This window comes from Thermobia domestica, chromosome 1 (genome assembly GCF_964235325.1).
Source record: "Thermobia domestica chromosome 1, izTheDome1.hap1.1, whole genome shotgun sequence".
NCBI lineage: Eukaryota > Metazoa > Arthropoda > Insecta > Zygentoma > Lepismatidae > Thermobia > Thermobia domestica.
Window position 1 is genome coordinate 203568534 of NC_137454.1, and position 20748 is coordinate 203589281.

The 20748-nt window shown below is 33.1% G+C and overlaps 1 protein-coding gene across 4 annotated transcripts in view; it reads right to left on the reverse strand.

The window, feature by feature from the left end:
• ec (ubiquitin specific peptidase echinus) overlaps positions 1–20748 on the reverse strand; it is a 217475-nt gene that overhangs the window by 67459 nt on the left and 129268 nt on the right. Inside the window, exon 1 of one of the 4 annotated variants that reach the window (XM_081768714.1) lies at positions 19955–20158. The exons of 2 other annotated variants lie outside the window; for them this stretch is intronic. In XM_081768714.1, the coding sequence (XP_081624840.1) occupies positions 19955–19957 (3 nt within the window). In that variant the 5' untranslated portion in view covers positions 19958–20158. Of the gene's footprint in view, positions 1–5798; positions 6353–19954; positions 20159–20748 lie in introns of those variants that run through there. One more of the 4 variants, XM_081768713.1, reaches the window with a different exon arrangement.

Below are 20748 nucleotides of genomic sequence, written 5' to 3' on the forward strand. Positions count from 1 at the left end.
GTATTCTTTGTTTCGGGAAATTACTATGAAACGAACATTTCTGTCGCGTAACAGTTCTTAAATTATTTTCATCTGAAAAGAAAATAATACATGCATATATCAATACGTAGCAGCTGGCGATGATCTTTGTTGAGAGATTATGCTAATTTTAACTGCAAAAGTTATTATTTCACTACTATGTACACATTTTTGAATAACTAACACAGAAATTATAAAGTACATCATTACTCTGTTCCTATCTTTATAAGCAAAGATTAGGGTAACCTCAGGATAAACGGAAAGAAACAACGAAAATTGAAGTTGGTTGAATCTATTTGCTGACCGACTCCAAGGTTCACTGATATTGTGTATCAAAGAATCACAATAAAGATGAAGAGTCAAATTACGCCCGTAACTTAGTAATTGTCACTTCACAGAAACACTAGAAATACGTCAAGTTCTTAAAATTTTTACTTGCGTTTTACTTACTACAATGCACCAACTGAAATCCAGTACGCACCTAGATTTGCTATTTTGTATATTTAGAAGGAAACCAAAACCCACAGATTTCGACTTTTATGGAAACCATACACGGACTCCTTGTATAACAAAATATTCTCAGATGCCATTAAACAAAGAAAAAAGCTGCATTATTTATCTTCGACTTCATAAGTTATTGTGTATGCACATTTATAGACACTTTCTCAGTGAAAATATTGTTGGTAGAGTGAAAATAACATTAAAGCAAGGATAAAAGTCGCAAAGAAATAAAATTTTTATTTACCTGGATTTTCAAAATTAGTTTAATGATGGTGACTGACATCGATAGTATTTTCTTTGATACAAATGTATTATTACTGTGCACACTAAGTGGAAGCAGCACACTCTCAACGTCACTGCATGTCGACTTGGCAAAAAGAAAATGAATTCAAATAGTTCCGAGATCGAGTACACCACAAACAGGAAGTTGTAGTAATTAGTTTTTTCCTCCAACAATTTTGAAAATATCATAGAAATAGAGAATATCATAAACGCTTGAAAAAATGGGATGGGTTCATACTATTAAAGTAACTAGTTATTGTCTTTGTTTTTAGTTTAATGTCCCACGATTGTGCTCCGTGGCTAAGGGAGACGGTTAATGAAATACTGGAATGAAGAAAGTGATAGGAAAACTGAGAACTCCAAGAAAACATACGCACACGGTGTTTGCCCACCACAAAGCGCACTTGAAGCAAGATGGCATCGAGCCAGGGAACCCATGTACCAAAAATGAGCGCATTACCACTAAGTCACTTCGGCCCCGTGAGAGTCTTTGAGATATTATCGCAGTATAACGACAATCATTCAGTCAATCATAAAATTACAGAATGAACGATCAAATTACGTGGCAATTAACAGAGATCTGAAACTAGGGAGAACTTCATATTTTAACGTTATTAGTTTTGTTAAAGAAAAAAAAATCCAAGAACTAGTGCTGTAAGACATCCAACAACTACTGACATGGGTTTGCAGACAGAAAGCACTTTCCTCGAAAAAAAAAAAAAATGGTTTCAAGTGGAGGCTGAGATTCAGATTCAAATGTGTGTCTACAATTGTCATTATCTTAAAAACATTCGGCCACCACTGGTTGATCATTTGTCGCAAATTAAGAAATTTCGATGTACTGTGGACCTCAGATGACGTATCGGTCACCTATTTTAATCTCACGCCTCCTTCTTTTACCTTACGACATTTCTTCTACTACATCCTTCAGAATTTATTTTCTTTCTTGTTTTTAATTGCCTTCAATATTCTTTTCTTCCCTATCATTCTCAGTCCTTCCTCATCACATCGTATAATTTTCTCCTATTTTCTCCATACTAGGGTTGCCAACTCTGGAAAATAAAAAAAACCGGCAACCCCTAAAAATTCCCTATGATATAGGTCTAAGTGTGAAGTATTTCTGTTCGAATCTATCCATAGGAAAGAAATGTACTATCATGAACAAAAGTATTAACACCTGTATTCTGCATATCTTTAGTACATTCACTAATAAGCTTAACAGATACATTGTGCTATAAATCAGAAACTGAAATCGGCATTGATCATTTTATTGTATTTACCAGTAACTGCCACTTCTTTAAAATTACCGAAACAGATTAACAAAAGTAATTTTTACGTGACAATTTGGATTTGGAAAATGGAATTTATTCATTAAACTTGTACTCCAACCACAGGAAAATGCTTTAAGAAGTCCTTTCTCACTCTCAATAAATGTGTAAAATTCCTTACAAATAAATTTCAAACTTTCCCTGATACAGTTCCTATCGTCTCTTTAAAATTACCTAAACAGATGGTGAAAGATAATAATTTGGATTTACGGAATGAAAGTTACTTCTTAAATCTATACTTCGAACTAGATAAAATTGCTTCGAACTAGATATAAATTTGAAAAAAAAAAAAAATAAATGGTCATAAAGGGACTGGTAAGAAGTTTGTCCGGTCACCGGCTTTCAAAATTACAGTAATATTTCCGGCCAGTTGGCAACCCTACTCCACACTCATATTTGTTGTTTATTTTTTTCTTAGCCATTCGATTCGTATTTGTTGTTCGTACTCCACATCGACTCACCGACAAGATTAGCCTTTTTTTCTACTTCCTTTCCTGCTACTACTGTACTATACCTAAGTAATTAATACAAGTCTCTTCGTTTTGTACAAAAATAAATACAAATAAATTAATACAAAAATAATCCGAACTTCCAGATTAAGGTGAATGTTGCATTAGAAGGAGCCACAAGAGCTTTTTGTTGAGTTATAGCTGAAATGATAACGAACCTAAACCTACCTATAACAATGCGGGAAATGTGGTGAAACTAAAGAAATAATGGAAACATGATGGGCTCTCTTGGAAAATTAATTTGAATAATTTCGACTACACACTCTATTATTCTTTTGGAGTGCGTAAACAAAGTTCCCTGAAGTTTTAATAAATTGTCCATCTTTCTAAATTGTCAATTAAACTTTAATGCTTACAACAATCTTTTATATTTTCCAGACACTTGTTTTTCTCAATCCTTTCTTTCCTCTTCTTTTTTGTATTCCGTTTTCTGAAAACAAAAACAATGAAGACAACATATGGCGTGTGACAGATGATAGACACAGATACGAATAAACAAAGCAGGTGACATAAGGCCGACTGATAACATAATCTTCTTTATAAGATGACAATGAATATGTTTATTATTATTATTATTATTATTATTATTATTATTATTATTATTATTATTATTATTATTATTATTATTATTATTGTGACACTAATTCTTGGAGGAGCGTTTATGAAAAAGCTTGTGTCACAAATGCATCGATTTCAGAGGGATTCGACTGTTGCAATCTTGATATTTGATAATGTTTCAGTATTCACAAAATAATTTTAAAAGTTAGCTATTCCTCATTCTCATTCTTGTTCCTCATTTGTTGCCTATAAGCAGTAACTGAAATATATATATTAAATTTTTCAATATTAAAAATATAAATAAATAAATGTGAGTCATAGGTGATAAACCCAGTTGTGATTTTAAAAGACTTCTCTGGGGAAATTTTCAATAAATTAGGTGAAAACTACTAAAGCCAAAATACTGGTAACCCATGTTGAGCACGATCAGAGAACACTCCCCGGGGGAAATTATTTAGATCCTGAGAGAAAATTTCCTCTGAAATCATCACTTGATAAACCTATTAAGAACATTAAAATAAGCGTGGCAGTACCAACAAGGAGTTGTATGTAATAACATAGATTAAGTCAGTTTATTAATCTATGGTAATACGTTCATGTTATATTCAACACAACATCAATACGCTTTATGCGCTTAGAGGTTAATACTCTTTTCAAGAAACGCTCAATTCTTTTTCCTCATATTTTTTTCTTTCAATTTGTAGTTACATATTTCGTAATTTAATAACACCGAAGTTTATATACTGTATAATAAATCCAATCTGTAACTGGACATAAACCTTTGTAAATGATTATTCATTGTTCTTGGAATTGCCTTTAGATTTATTCCCACATTTTTCATCTACTTATACAATTTCTTCTTTGATTTTCTCTTATATTATACTTTCTCCTTATTTACATTGCTTCTCTATTCTCCTCATTCTACTCTTAGAACAGGTACAATTGTTTAAAAGAACATTTAAATAAGTTTCAAACTTGCAACAAACTATTTCATTATATTTTTGCCAGTGAAAGGAATATATCTATTATCCTATAACCAAGTATATTTTTTTTTACTGTCTTCCTCAGAAAATTGAAGCAATGTTTACTCTCTATTCTAAAAATCATTTACTAGTATGAAAGTGTCATGTAGGCTTGATTTGAACATAACTATCTCCACAAGATTATATTTAGTAGTTTTTGATAACAGTCTTTGTTTTACAAAGATAATCAACTGATACTGAAAACTAGAACCTTTTGAATTAAAAGAGTATAATGTATTAGACTTGTGAATCACACACGAGAGAATGCTATGATCTCCGTAATAAGTTAATTTGCGTAAATCCAAGACATTACATATTGTATATCTACACGCAGTGCAACAGGTATGAAACATCAGTGGTGAATCTGGCTCGTAGCCGGAGGGCTTAGCCCCTCCCACCGCTCAGTTTAAGTGAAAAAAATAATTGAAGCTATTGTTTATATATTTTTGGAAATTTATAGTTTTGAATATTAAAAATAATTCATTATACATTTTCACAGTTTGGGTTTGTCTGCCCCCTCCCCCAGTTTTTACCTTCTAGATCCGCCACTGTGAAACACGGATCTTAATTGCATAACAATAACGCTCATTCTATTACTGACTTTAGATTTATACATTTACACACCTACTCTTGTAGAAATAGAGAATAGGTGTGAACAAGGATAATGGCTATACAAAAAATAAGTCTCCTAATGCGGTAAAAAGTGTTCTTTGATAGAGATTTACGTTTATACACTCTCTATCTCTTTAAACGTTGTTATATTAAACATAACTATGAAGGTTTTACTCAAATATTTTAACATAGAAAAGACGGCAACAGCCTATCTATTCCAATACTCAAGCATATTCGACGATTTAATATAGTACAAAATTTAAGAATCTGCTAAATTTAGGATAAATTGAATAATGGATGAGATGAAAAATGTCTTGAATTCTTAAGAAAATTGACGAAAACCCTTTTATCTGAAATTTATGGATTTTAATATTTGAAACTCTTTGATGTACTTTGAGCATAATTAGTTTTGGTCAACAACTGGAAAACTTGAACGTATCTGTTTGAAGGAACGAGTATCTTATTTGGACATTATTTACACTCTTTCTAGAATAAGAAGAGAATGTGCACATAAAAACATTCCTCATTCCCATTTTTTTAATTTTGTGTGTTAAATTCGCAAACCAGCTTCTAAAATCAGTTATAACATTAAAACTAAAAGCATTTTAATTGAGTAATATAACTTAACAATAACCAATATATATATATATATATATATATATATATATATATATATATATATATATATATATATATATATATATATATATATATATATATATATATATATATATATTGGAAACAGTAAACATTCCCGAGGCGTATCCAAGGTTTTTCGATAAAGTGTAAAGAATAACACAGACAAACCATAAAAGTTAAAAATTTTCTTCAAGGGCAACAGCACTTAAATATTGCGTTTCCCTTTTTGCACCTAAGTTAAAAGCGAAGCAGAACCTATAGAAACAACAATAAAAATGGCGACAGGACTGGAGGGACCCTCCCCCCTTTCCTTCGCGCCAAATCCTTACCTTGGTAACCTGGTATAAGGCATGTCGTTTGGGCCACTTTTTCTCCTTCATTTTCAGCGTGACAAACAATCAAAATCCGAGAAACACACACTGCAATGGAAGCACAAACCAAATAACATGTTGATATCACGTTAATATTGTCACTTTTATCCGTTTTTATACACTTTATATCAAAATCTTTGAAGACACTAGAAAAGCACTCCCGCTTTCAGGTTGCGTTAATCACCGCACTAAAACGCGAAGGAAAAGCTACACTCCGGATCACAACTCCACCGCACAATAGCTGCAGGCGAAAAATACGGAGAAAAGCACAAACAATACAGAAAAATTGACGGTGACACAAATAATACAAATAAATGTTTAGATTGTTCTATTTAGGTCAATACAGTTTCATTTCATATATCCTTATGAAATAGAACAGTTTACCCATTTTTAAAATCCTTTTATAAACAATGTAAACAAAAAAGGTTCGCGAAACGCGAAATATAGTGCTGACCAAGTTCCCAATGTTTTTATGCTGTATCCAAGAGTTACGAGAACTTCAACTTGTTGCTACGAGAGAAGGGGGAGTTTACTCCACTACACCTGCGTTCATGGACACAGGCCCTTCGCCTCGCCTGGTTGGCTGTTCCATGGCCTCTTCGTCTGCTGCCGCTACCTGGCGGGAAAGGATCAGTCCAATATGTTTCTCTGCGATAGGGGAGTACGGTTAGACCATGCGCACGTACAGCAAAAGGCCATTGGACCCTAACGAAAAATCCCCGTTACTCTCTTTACCCCGCAAATAGTCATGAACTCGTGTTACCAGCTTATTTACTGCCCATGATGATTGTATATTGCCGGCGTAGTGTATGCATACAACAGACAGACAGACAGAGCCCTACTTGCTTGTATGCACTGTACTGTAAAACAGGAAACTCTTCCCTAGCTTTTTTTGACAGGACGCCGGAAGTGGTCGACTTGTATCCCTACATTTGAAATATCACGGTCTCAGGACACTGATTGCTGTCCTGAAAATGAAATTTCATTTACAATAATAACAGAGGATACTCACTTCCATTAGTTGATCAAATATGAAAATTTTATTTGTATGCTGTTAAAAAAATCATAATCAAAACATCCGGATATAAAACACAGTTGTATCCTGGGAATTTTATTACACACTCTCTCTTCTAGCATTGACAATGAAACCACAAGCAAACTTCGATGCTTCTTTTATAATTCACCATTCACAGATTGGCACGAGATGACAAATGCACAATTTAAAAGCAAATTTAATATAAAACTGATAAACTACTGAAAATCTGTAAAATATTCATTATGTACTAGCATTTGGGTTTATTGTTGTTAAAAGTATGTCACAAAACATTAGGACTATCAAATTTATATGGAAAGTTCCTGCAAAACAAGCCAGGATTTTCTAACACCGAAACAAGATTCTAGACTAGGACGGTAAATAGCAAAAACAATAAAATAAGAAAAATAGATAAAAAGAAACACAAAGAAAGTGAAAAAATCAGAGATATTTGTATGTCTAAATTTTCGATTTCTATTAAATATGCTAAGCCTATTATCAACCAAAGTAAGGAAATACTAAGTTAAAGGCTTGGATAATATATACTAGATGCACTTGGGTACCAAACTGTTATCGTCACGTCAACACCCAATCATCTACTAAATTTAAATCTGCATTTGTTCATGTTCATATAACGTTTATTATTATTATTATTATTATTATTATTATTATTATTATTATTATTATTATTATTATTATTATTATTATTATTATTATTATTATTATTATTACTTTCCATGATGCTGAGTAAATAAGTTAGAATAAAATAATTTAATCGCCAAGAGTTTGGTTATCTGCCTGTGAAATATTATTTATGGAAGTACTCAACTACAAGATGCCAAATATTAAACTTTTTTCATGGTTTTGTTTCATTCTTTACTTCTATTGAGTGATTTGTATCGTTTGACAATGAGAGTTTGTAGAAATTTTGCATTTTTTTTTTTTTTTTATTGGCAACAGAGTGATGTTCTATATATTTTGAAAGAGACAAAAACTGAAGAAGCAAAATGAAATCAATGTAAAGATAAAGCAATTTCCGATGCAGTGCGTTCTAGTTGAAAGAATGATGTCTTCGGTTGATAGTCATACACTGACTGTGAAAAATAAATTGGAATTTCTACAATTTATCTCTAATTTTGATTACGAATTGTTTTCATATTAATTTACTTTATACCCCTCGTTGGTCTAGCAATCAGTGTTCACATCTTTGCCGCTAGGGATTTCGGGTTCGATTCCCTGTGGGAGTGCCTTGAAATTTGAACTCATTGTGGTAGTTCGGATCCCACTTTAAAGTGTAAATCCATGTTTCATAAAGCCTCAGTACTGACAAGGGACGCTGAACTCCAATCAATCAACTAGTATGCTTTATATCAGTGTTTCCCAAACTGTTGTTCGCGGATCCTCGAGAGAAGTGCATGAGAAATTGAAAGGGGATCTGTGGAACATTTTATTTTTATCTTATCATGTTGCTCACACTTGCGATATTTGTAATGCACATTATCTCAGTTTCAACTCACTGAGAAGAATAATATACTAAAAGACGAAGGAAGAAATAACAGAATTACCAACCTGGGCAGGAAGATTCATAATCCATCACATTAAATGAATGTTGCATTTTAGACCTAGCTGTATGATCGTGGGGTTTTCTCTTTTCTTTTTCTTTTCTTTTTTTTTTTTTACTATATCCATTTATAGCAATGTCGCATTGTCATAAATTACACGTTTACTATTGTAAAAATATAATCAATCATTTTTCATTTTTACGATATGCAAAATATGTTTATTAAAAATCATTTTCCATTTCATGAGGATCTGCGGAGAATTAGCAATTACTACAAGGAGTGCGCAACATCAGAAAGATTAGGTAACGCTGCTTTATGTTATTTATTCTACGTCAATCCAATGAACTTATTTTCATAAATGAAAATTTATTTTCGTTGTTACGTTCTTCTGCTGTATAGCACAAGTATTAACCGCAAGATAACCTTTCAAATAGGCAACACTCAAGGGCCATAATACACGAAAAGTTATAAGTTTACGATATATGACCTCCCAATGATCGTAAAATATTTAGGATTATAATGATCATCCAGGTGTAAAAAGAAAAAATCCCATTGTTTCCTCTGCTATAGGCAACCCGAAACACGGAAAAGCTCTGAGTGTTGCATATTTCAAATGTTTTCATTCCAAAAATACCATTTAGATATTGGCAAGCACAAGGGGAAGAGATCAATATTCTTGATAGTGTGATAATGTAACTCGGAGCTACTCCCTTAAGACGATCATAAGAAAATAATACACATTTTACTGGAACAATACACATTCTGTACAGAAATATTCTAAAGTATACGATATTACTTATTTGTGTGTTTATATGGTGTTTAGAGTTCTCTTAATCATCCAGGGTACTAACAGGTGGAAATAAAGATTAGTGTAGGACCCGAAACATATTAGCTTCCACCGGAAAGCGATCGACTTCCTTCACCAAAGATGAGAATGCTATCCATTTAGCTACAAGCGAGCTCAAAAGTACGCAAACACGTGTTCCAGCGGTTTCCAAAGTTCCACTTTTAAGATGGAGAGCGTCATTTGTTTGTTTGTTTTTTCCTCCAGATTCAAAACATCATCTGTCTCATCATTACAGGATAACTTTAAGTCTTTAAAATGAATTTATGAAAAATATCACTTTCCTGATGCTAGGTTTTTACCACGTCACTTCCTTTAAAGCATATCCTAAGGAGGTAAGGGATAAAATGTATTTTTTAAAAAATAACATATACATTTCATGATTTTCTTGTGTCAGATAGTTGAAACTTGGTTATAAACCAAAACTAAAAGCTTATGAAAAACATGTGCATACGTACCCAAACGTTCTTGTAAATTTAACTTTTAAGGGTTAAGAGCCTGCCTTACTAAAAACAATACAAAATTTATCATTTTTCTTTTTGCTTGTTTTTCATAAGTGAAAGGAGATAATGATATGCAACTTACCACAATCATAGATAATGTTATTCTACAACAGAAAATATGAACCTAAAGAATTTTCAGTGTTGCCATCCATAGAAATTACAGTGAGAAATTACTACTTTCTAAATAATAGTTGTATTTAGTTTGTAATAAACAAAATAGTTTTAACATACAGTTATTAAAACTAAATAATAATGCTATTTAAAAAGTAGTTCACAGCAAACCAAAACAACAAAATACGTAACGAATTGGAGTTGAGATCGTTCCTCTAGTCGCTGCCTTAACTTAGATTTTAGGAAAATTGTTATTCTGGTAACACTGTAATTTCTATGGATAGCAACACTGAAAATTCTTCAGGTTCATATTTTCTGTTGTAGAACAACATTATCTATGATTGTGGTAAGTTGCATATCATTATCTCCTTTCACTTACGAATAAACAAGCAAAAGAAAAATGATATTTTTTTTTTAGTAAGTCAGGCTCTTAAGGGAAATTTCTATATTTTTTCTTAATAAAAATGAAATAGAGATTGTCTGCCTCATTATCATGGGGAAACGGCTGAACCATTTGAAAAGAATTTTTGAACATAGCCAGGTTTTTATAATGTTATTTTCATTAAATGCGTATCCTAAAGAAGAGAGGGAAGGTTCAAAATTTGTGCCAAAAATATAGTTTCTCACGACATCTATAGTTAGATAGATGTATCTTAGTATACAAACTCAATATAAGTTGATATAATTATGCCCTATCGTTTTCCGCAATTACGGTCCTCAAGAAGGTTACTGTGACAATTTCTAACCTATTTTAATTTTCCATTTTGTATTTATAAACGGCCAAAATGAGGAAAGGTTTGAACCGTTTAAGATGAACGGTTTACTACTTAGGTCAACCTGGTTAAGGAATGGGGTTTAATTTTTCGCAAAGAATAATGGTTACACTGAAATGCATTATTGAACATAGTACTTGGGTTCTTATTGACTTGGGTTCTTATTGAACATAGTACTTGAACATAGTACTTATTGAACATTAACCTACTCTACCTATGCAAAGAACTGTCACTTTAATTTCAATTTAAATTTCAAGAGCTGGAATGAAGGCAAAGGCTCCATATTTTTTTTCGGCATTCATGAAGGTGATGTACTCGGCCCCCCGCTCCGGCCTCCTTTACTTTCCCAGGTTGCTTCAAAGAACCCATTTTAAATAGGCTGAGTGAACTTCAGAGGCACAATCGGAACGAAAATAACAGGATAAAAATTTCCAACCTTAGCGGGGATTGAACCCGGACCGTCCAGTTGGTAGGTAGATATCTTACCGACTGCGCTATCATAACTTAATGTTCAGTTTATGTGTAGGCTTCTAATTCTTCATGGCACGACAAAAAGAGCAATTTTGCAATATTTTATCCCTACGAAAATATCAAATAATTTTAAGTCAAACATTTGACATTGTTTCTGATCGTATTCAATACAATGATGGTAACATGACTTAGTTACCATGCTTTATTAGTACTCGTAGTTATATACCAATAAATTCTTATGGTAAAGTATAGTAATAATGTCATTGCATGGTTGAAGATCGAAATTTTAGATAAGCTGCAAATCATTAGTTCTCTTATGTTTCATTAATTACGCAAGAGCTTACTGTAAATGGCGCTCTTTTTTTTTCTCGTGTGACAGTAAAATCAGATGAGAGCACCCTTGTCACTTGATTCATGCGCAGAAGTCACAGTCAGTTAGGCTTCTCTGCATTCAATCAGAAGAAGGTGGTATGATGACTCACGAAACGGGGCATGAGAGTTCTCACGCCGAAGTAACAGAAAATGGCGCTGATTCTCACGCTCTGTAATAATAAGTTTAAAGAGCTTCTTGACTCAACGCAACTAAATAATGAAGCATACGCTACCTCAAGCCAATTATAAAATGTTAAATGAAATATTCCTTCCCTAAATTAAGCACTTTTCTTGACACAAAAAAAATTATTTATTTATTTACCTTCTGTATGATAAAAGCAGAAAACAGAAAACAACACACTGTACAAAATATTAGTAAATTAATTACAGATATCTTCATGCAAGTTATACTTGTTTATACTTTATTTTCTCAGGAGCTGGCGCCATTCTGTAACCCTATATCATCCGAGCACATGCAACCCTCTTTTAGAAACTAACTAAATAAATAACATAACAAAATTATGCTTTACTTTTCATCATTAATATGGAATACATTTTTTAAAAGAAACAAATCAATTTCATACCTTTATCTACTTAATAAAATAATATAATTTTGTTGAATATGTTTTGTATGGATTTTCTTATTATTTTATTTATTCAATATCAAGTTAATTCCAAATAGATTGCATTTTTCATCTATTCAAATGTTGTAATTCTCTTTTATGTATATTGCTAACTACTACTACTACTACTACTACTACTACTACTACTAATAATAATAATAATAATAATAATAATAATAATAATAATAATAATAATAATAATAATAATAATAATAATAATAATAATAATAATAATAATAATAATAATAGCATAGAGACATTCCGAATGTTCAACTACTTTTTTTTTTTAGTAGATGACACGCAGTCAGCATATCGATTTCCAACGTTATTGTGTTTTCGATACTCATAGATTAGTATTTCATAAAATGTATTTATTTACAAAGTTTCAACTAAAGCTGGAAGGTCATTTTACACTAGAAACGCCGTTTAATAATAGAACAGGGAGGAATCTCATGAAGTAAAGAATTCAGAGCCTTTGCATTATCCTTTCATTTTTACCTGAATCTATTCGCATGTGAAACTGAATAATTAGTTAGGATAGCCGATCGCGGAATTCGAGTCCAGCGCCTCACGACTGCAAAGGGAGAAAGCTAACAATTCATCTGAACATGGTCAAACTTGTACTAATTTAAGAAGCTTTTCCATTTGTTCTCATAACAATGTCAAAAATTGTCAAATCTTCCAGTGGAAATCGAGTTGAAGACCTTATGTATAAAATGGAACTGTTGTTGTAGTCCAATATGCCAATAATATTATACAACGAAGCTCAGCTACGTGGAAGCTTATAGACTTGAATTCGTTGCCCAAAATTACAGATTTGTGCAGTTACTGTTCAATTAGAATTTGAAGATTCTTATTTTTCAAATGAGTGGTTAGAATTCTTTTTAAATAGTGAATGCTTTTGTTGATGCCCTATTTAGTACATACAAAAAGCGATGTCTACTAACTTTATTTCACTTACACAATAACCTTTAATAAATCATTCTTTCCTAATAAAAATGACTTCTGAGTTTTTAAGAGTTATGTCTTGTAATATTAGAATCAAATTTCAATTGATTTTTTTCTCTTCCCAATATCCTGAATTCATGAAGTCGATCTCCTACACAATCTGCTGGTAAATTCGTGTCCAAACTATTTCTTAACTGTTCATACCAATCGAAAACTATGGGATTTTAACGTGGCTCTAGAGGCAACTTAGAGCCTCTAAATTAAAATCAGATGAAACTAAACGAAATATTAACAAAATTATATTTTACGAGATAACATTTATTTGTAAGTGGAAGTCAAATTTTTAAACATAAAATTGAGTAATATTACGTCATCTAAGAGGGAATTGACCTCCATGTGTGAACCAAATGTAGTTTATCTAGCCTCCATCTATGAAGCCAATGCATCCATAATTTGTAATTTATTTTTTTATTTTTTTTTTAAAAAAAGGGACTTCCACATGTAGCTACTAGAGAAAGGTATATTTACAGGTGCTATAGTACACAGCTACAACAGGTTGTGAACCACGATTAGTAAACAGATGACTGTCTGTCGGCCACGCTCGCCACACGCCACTGCGTCTCTCCCACAGCCAAAGCTCCCCTCCCTTCCCCCTGGCAGTTAAGCGTAGCGACCTCTTGGGAGCTTCATTTGGAACAACCCCTGGGAAACTCCTTCGTCTGTGTCTATTACACACTCTTATTATGTTCAACGATTTCTCAGAAACCGACAACCAAAGGAAAGGAAGAGACACGATAATCACGAAGATATAAGAATAAAAAAAAAATAAGAAAGGGGGAAGCTGAGGTCATCCATCCCTTTGTATTAGAATCATTTGTCTATTGTTACGTTTCTTCTTTTCTAATTCGAATCTCCCAGATGATAATCAGACATTTTGCTTTGATGGCAGAAGAATTAGATATCATAAAGAGGTCGTTTTACTTAATGATTATTACTGTTCATATTAAGTGTAAAATCTACCGTCAGTATTCCACCATTTCCTACAAAGGCTTCTTGTATAGGTTAGCTCAATGATAATTGCATGATATTATGCTAATTCTCTTAATACATCCTTCAGGAGGACTTTGCTCACACATAATGTCAATGGAACAATGATATTTGGATTATATGAGAAGAATACTTAATTTATAATAAAAATATGACGCCTTCGATTCATCTTTATTGAAGCATAAGGCCTAGTAATTTAGATATGGATAGATTACTTACGTTCAGCTACATCCCCGATGAAAGCACAAAGTTTCTTCAGCAGCTAGAGGTAATTGGAGCTACTTGAATTAAGAACCTTGTTGGTCAAGAAAATTACAAGTTATGGCATCGAAATATGTGCTGTTTGGCCAGTTTACAGCTTTTTATTGCCTGATACGGTTACAACTTATGATATCAGCAAGAAATAGGTTCCGATTTCGTACGCGTAAGGCAATGTAGACTCAGCATGGTAATTCATAAGATTTTTCTATATTTTCGGTATTCCTACAAACATATTACTGGGGGACACCATAGTCTAGTGGTTAGAGCGTTGGACTCATATCCGCGTGGTCCCGGATTCGATTCCCGGCCGATACCTCCCAATTTTTGGCGTCCACCTAACGTCATGGGGCAAACTGTGGAGTGACGTGACGGCCACTAGGTCATACAAACGGTTAGGAACAGGGTAATGCAGCGCGTTGATCATGTGTTCATCGCTAGGCTGGACGTAGTTCAGCCAGTCGCTGACAGATGGCGTTGGAGTGGTTCAGGCCCTCAAATGGGCTGTTGCGGTAAGTGGTTTGGTTTTAGTGGTTTACATGCATATTACTAGATTAATACTAGTGATATCGTGCTTGGTGTGCATGAATTAACAAATTTGATTGGAAAACCTGAAAAAAATATACAAAATAATTCATGAAAATCTGACTTTAAGTTGTTTTCTTTTCTAACATATTTTCAAAATATGGGACAAACTCATCCTCTTCCTCTTACTAATTTTAACTCCAAACAAGTAATTCTCAAATCTGAAACAAAGCACAGAGTATATTTCATATAAATCAAAGAATTCTTAGATAATTAAGCAGAACGGTTTTTAAAAAGAAAGAAAAAAGCCACTTTCATTCCCTCTTTATTCGACGACTTCCAACTGCAAGCAGATTGAGAAGCCTTAGAAAAGTATACGGCATGTTGCAAATATGGTATTAAAGTCAAACTTTTTTTTTCTTTTTAAGGATTCTCTTTTAATCGGAAGAATGAAATTAAAATCACTTTCTTATTCCCTGCTGATTTTAAACTCAAGAAATGGAGATTGTGGGAATGACTCAAATAATAATATAAGCAATATTGCATCAAAAACGAATATGTTTTTTACGAAATTTATGGAACATACATTTATATAGGTCTCTTAGTTGGGAAGAAGTAAATACAGATCTTCATATTCTTGACACATTTCAAGTTTCAACCCCAAACAATACAATTATTTCCGGACGTAAATACAGAGTTTAGTTAAAATCGGTAAAAAATTTATGAGGGTTATGGTGAAACAGACGAACAAATCGCGGACTGGTAGAAATACATTTAGCCCATTTCCTAACATCAGTGGTGTACTCATGGGAAACTTTAAGGAATTAAGGTTTTTAACCCTCCGCCCCCACCCTTGATCAATATGTTATGGAAAATGTACCATAATCAAGATATAAACAAAAATCACCCTTGTCCTGAAAGAATATGAGACTGAATGCTTTGAACCTCATGAATGCTTTGAAAATTATGGGTACGTCACTGTTGTAATCAATTTAAAAAGTCTGAATTATGCGGAAAATATTTTTAAAGTTCACGCATCACCATGCGGTTGTTTGAACCTTGTTTGTAATATATTCCAAATGGAGTTGGTTAACTTCTATTTCCCCAGATTAAGTTACTACAACCTCTAACAACAATGACAGAACAAGCATGAAAGAAGGAAGGAAAGGGTGATGAAATAAAACAAAAGAAAAGCGAGAAAAGGAAGGAAATCTAGATCAAAAAGCATCAGGTCGAAACAAAAGGAGAAAACGAAAAGGCTAGTTGGAAAAATCAAAGGTAACAGCCAAGAAAGTCTTTGAGTGTATCTTGGGGCGTCTTCTACACCTGTCGCCCTCTGGGGAAATCACAACTGGCAAACTCAGTGACGCGAAACAGAGGTTCATACATATACGGGGGGCAAAAAAGTAAAATAAATGTTTTTTTTTTTCTAATCCCCTTTGGTAAACGAACTACTATAGAAGACCACATGTTACACTAAGGTAGCTGGTAGCACTCAATTATGGCCTTGAAGACATGCGTGTATATGTTTTATGCCTATGTATATGTGTATCCGTTTCGCTATAGTAGTCATTCCCACGCATCCACAAATAGCGTGGGCAAATGTCTTCTTATCAATAGGTATTGTAAGAAACCGAGTGTAGGCATGGCGTACCTAGGTAGATATAGTACATAGTATATAATGTATTGAAGCAAATTATATACGATAGATCTAAAATTAAGTTCAATTATAGTCATTAATCCTAGCTTTTATAATATTACAATATTTATTCTTTTCTCTAGTAAGTATACTTTTTTTAAATACAAGTTAATATAAGAAACTCATTAAATTATATGTATGTCAGATTATACAAGAGAAGCTCTCAGCTTAAAAATATAAATATCTTTTAATCTTTCACAACTGTGGGAAGTCTCATTAAAACAGCCAGAAAATTCAAGATTATTATTATTATTATTATTATTATTATTATTATTATTATTATTATTATTATTATTATTATTATTAATAATAATAATAATAATAATAATAATAATAATAATAATAATAATAATAATAATAATAATAATAATATAACTTTATTTTTAGTGTTGCGAACAGGTAGTAGGCAAAAAATACAGCATTTGTAAGAATAGTACATAATAAAACTTGACAATAATCTACATGTACAATAATAATTATAATGAATTTTAAGTCAATTGTAAATTTAGCAGGTTAGGATCCGTCAGAAAGAAAAAAGTACACGAATTCTCCGTCAATTTTTTTTAAAAAAATCAATATCTAATTAAAAGATGGTCAATGTACTCAAATAATATTTTTCAAACAATGCAATGTAGTGAAAGTTTCATTTAAATAAGTTAGTGCGCACGCAGAAATTTGTTAAAGGGGCATTCAGGATCCCTAGTTAATATAATTTCATGTGTTTGTATACGTATCTTAATATGTTAAATGTTTATTTTTGCATGATACCTTGTTGAAGGGAGGATTAAACCTCCCCCCCCCCTTGTGTACACCACAACTGTATGTGCTAGTATTAAATTAAAATTATTCATGAAAATATTTTGAACTTTGCAATAATTTGAAGGATATATGAATACGTTTTTCAATTACTACATTTTTTGAATAATTATCTTTACAATTATTAATAGATGTTTACATGTAATTGTCTGATTACAAGTAGTGACTCACTACTGTTAGTATATATGAGCATTATGTGTTAGCATTAGGAGAAAACAGAAAACAGATGCAATCTACTACCAACAGTGATATATATATATATATATATATATATATATATATATATATATATATATATATATATATATATATATATATATATATATTTTACATATGCAGTAGGCCTACATCTATCTATATTTAGAACAATAACATACGGTGGGCCCGCACAGCGTAGTCGCTAACGCGCTCGCCTTCGGTGCGAGTCGTCCCAGGTTCGATTCCCGGTAGTCGAAAAAGTGTAAACAGCTTTTTCATCCTGAATGAAGTTTTTCTGGGTTTTCCTCATTCACACCAGGCAAATGCCGGGGTGGTATCTCACATATAAGTCCCAGGCCGCTTCCTTCCTTCAACGATCCTTTCTTCCTTCTCTTTCTCCGGATCGTGTGCACGCCGAGGGAAGTCGTCATCCCTCAAACGTGATGGGCTACCATGGCCATAGATGCCAAAAGACCAGAAATCTACAAAATGCTAAATCCATAAGCGTCATTTTAGATATTGCTTGGGGGGAGGGGGAAAGACCCCTTGATATAAGTAAAATTTCACTGATTTACTACTATTCTATTATTAAAGCCTATATAAATCTCAAATTTAGAGGAGACAATGGCCCCTCTCTGTCCCATCAATGACGCCCCTGCCTAAATCCAGAACAATAATATATCTGTCTGTCGTCAGACTTTCGCATAATAAGGAGTCACCAAATTTGGTCCACAGATAGATCTTTGTCAGATCTAACCGCATACGAAGCCGATTTTTCGATTTTCGGCTTGGGGAGGAAAATATTGGAAGGAGCTCAAAATGAATACAAAAAAAGGAGAGGTTAAATACCTCGGATCATGAATAATAGTTGCGTGAATTGTAGTTTAGCGTCTTTTTCAGTAGAAAGACTACATGAGATGTAGCTTAAAGGAGGATCCAAACCACATGAGCTCCCACAGGCAATCGAACCCGAATCTCCCGCGCCAAATCAAGTACGCTAACCATATAGTGATGAGGAAGCTGTTTTCGGAGTCGCTGAGATGAATAGTAACAGAATCGATGCCATTCAAGTCCACTTTAGCCGCATCGTCACCGGCAGAAGGGAGAGAGGTCAAAAAAGCACATCGAAAATGACCGCTAAAAATAAAAAAGCACATCGAATCCATAGTTTTGGAGTAGCTGAGATGAACAGTAACATTGCTGACGTCCCGACATCTCAGTTCAACTTTAGCCTCCATTATAGTCAAGGGGAGAAGGAGGTGAAAATAACATTCAAAACGACCGATATTAGTGTCGAGATCATAGATTCTGGAATCACCAGGCCGGCCCAGATGATATTTAAACCTAAGTTTAGGGAGAAAAAAAAAACGTATCAGCTGGCCCAGGAATCCACAGGAATAATGCCGAAGGTATTTGCTCTTCCTTATTTATTTATTTCACTGGTTTGTTTGCTTTCAAATCTGATATACTGCATAAATCTTAATCCTCCCCGTACGAAGATCGGGTATTTCAGCTAGTATTTGAATTAATAAGTTCTAGAGGTAGAATAAAGAATATCAATGAACGACGTACTTTTCGTTCCATAAAAATTATTTTTTTCTCGAAAACTACGCATGAGAATATATCCTCAAGCATATCATTTTGTTCAGCTCGATATGATATATCGATTGATATATCTTATCTCAGGACAATATTACAGTTTAAAAATTTAAACTATAAGAATTTATCATATTTCTCAGCTATTTCTCATTAATCATATTTGTATTCCACTGTCTTGCTAGTGTGATAACGTAAATCACGACCAGGATATATTTCAGGATCATTTTTATCCTCATAGCCAGCGTAATTATCATACAGTCATCTTTTTTTCTTTGTTTACAAAAAAAAACATTTTTTCTCATGAGGATTTACAGTCTCCTTTATCATTCTGTTCAGCTCAATATCTCTATCTCATCTTTGGATTTTTTAGTACTGGTAAATTGCAGAATTTCATTATCTCACATGTTTTGGCGGCATATTTAATAATATTAACATTCAAACTAACTAACTGGGAAGAATGCTGACACTATACACATCTCAAGTAAACACTCTGACAGCAATATAATTGTGACAAGACCACTTCTGTAGTTAGCTCACTTACCTGCTAGGGGCGTAAATAAGGGCTGCGCAGACCCCGCATTACGAAGGGCCCCAAGCCATCAGGGGGCCCCAAATCGGAAAGTGAGACATAGAGAAGGGGTCCCACTCCACGCTGTCTGCGGGAGGGCCCCTAAGCCTTTAGTTACACCACTGTTACCTGCCACTGTTTTAAAGCTCTCTGAATGTACTTACCATCTCGATGTGTCTTCTAATTCCACAGTGTGTCCATCAGACAGTACTTGTGATTATGTTGTTGGTTGTTTGCCAACCGTACATGGAGGTGTCAGTAATAAACACGTACGAAGAATGACTTTTGTTATGTGCTTCTATTCTAGCAGCAACCATATGTATACAAACAACCAGACACTCAGTCGATAACCATCTGGATATTCCATGCAACTCTACTTTTGATTTCTCGACTTCTCGTCTCCATCGTAAATGGAAAAATAAAGACATGGATTAATTACGAGTACTTTCCGAAGACAATGCTATTTCAATTAAATGTCTGTAAACATATTTTAAATCATGATGCTGGTACTTGGCTTTTTAATTCGATGTATCTTTATGGGTATCTATGAGCTATAGTACCACATAAATAATAATAACTTTTATTTCAGTGTTGCGAACAGCTTGTAAGCAAAAATACAGCACATTGTGTGGTTTCCGAGTACAACAATACAATAACTTAAGATACAAAATCAAGAAATAAAACAAAAATAAAGAAATAGAGAGGTAAAAAGAGGAAAATGGTATAAAATTACGCAGGCAAAAGTCAATTAAGCAGAATAATTTCTTCATCACGCTATTAAAGTATTCAAGCTAATTAAATCTAATTGAATATAATTGAAACAAACAAAACTTTGAAAAATAAACAGCAGATTTTTAAAGTTACGTTTTAGTTGAATGTTGCTAAAATTACACAGCCTCACAAAAATAAATAAATAAATAAATAAAAGTTTTGTGCAGCAGACCTCAGGATGTGGATA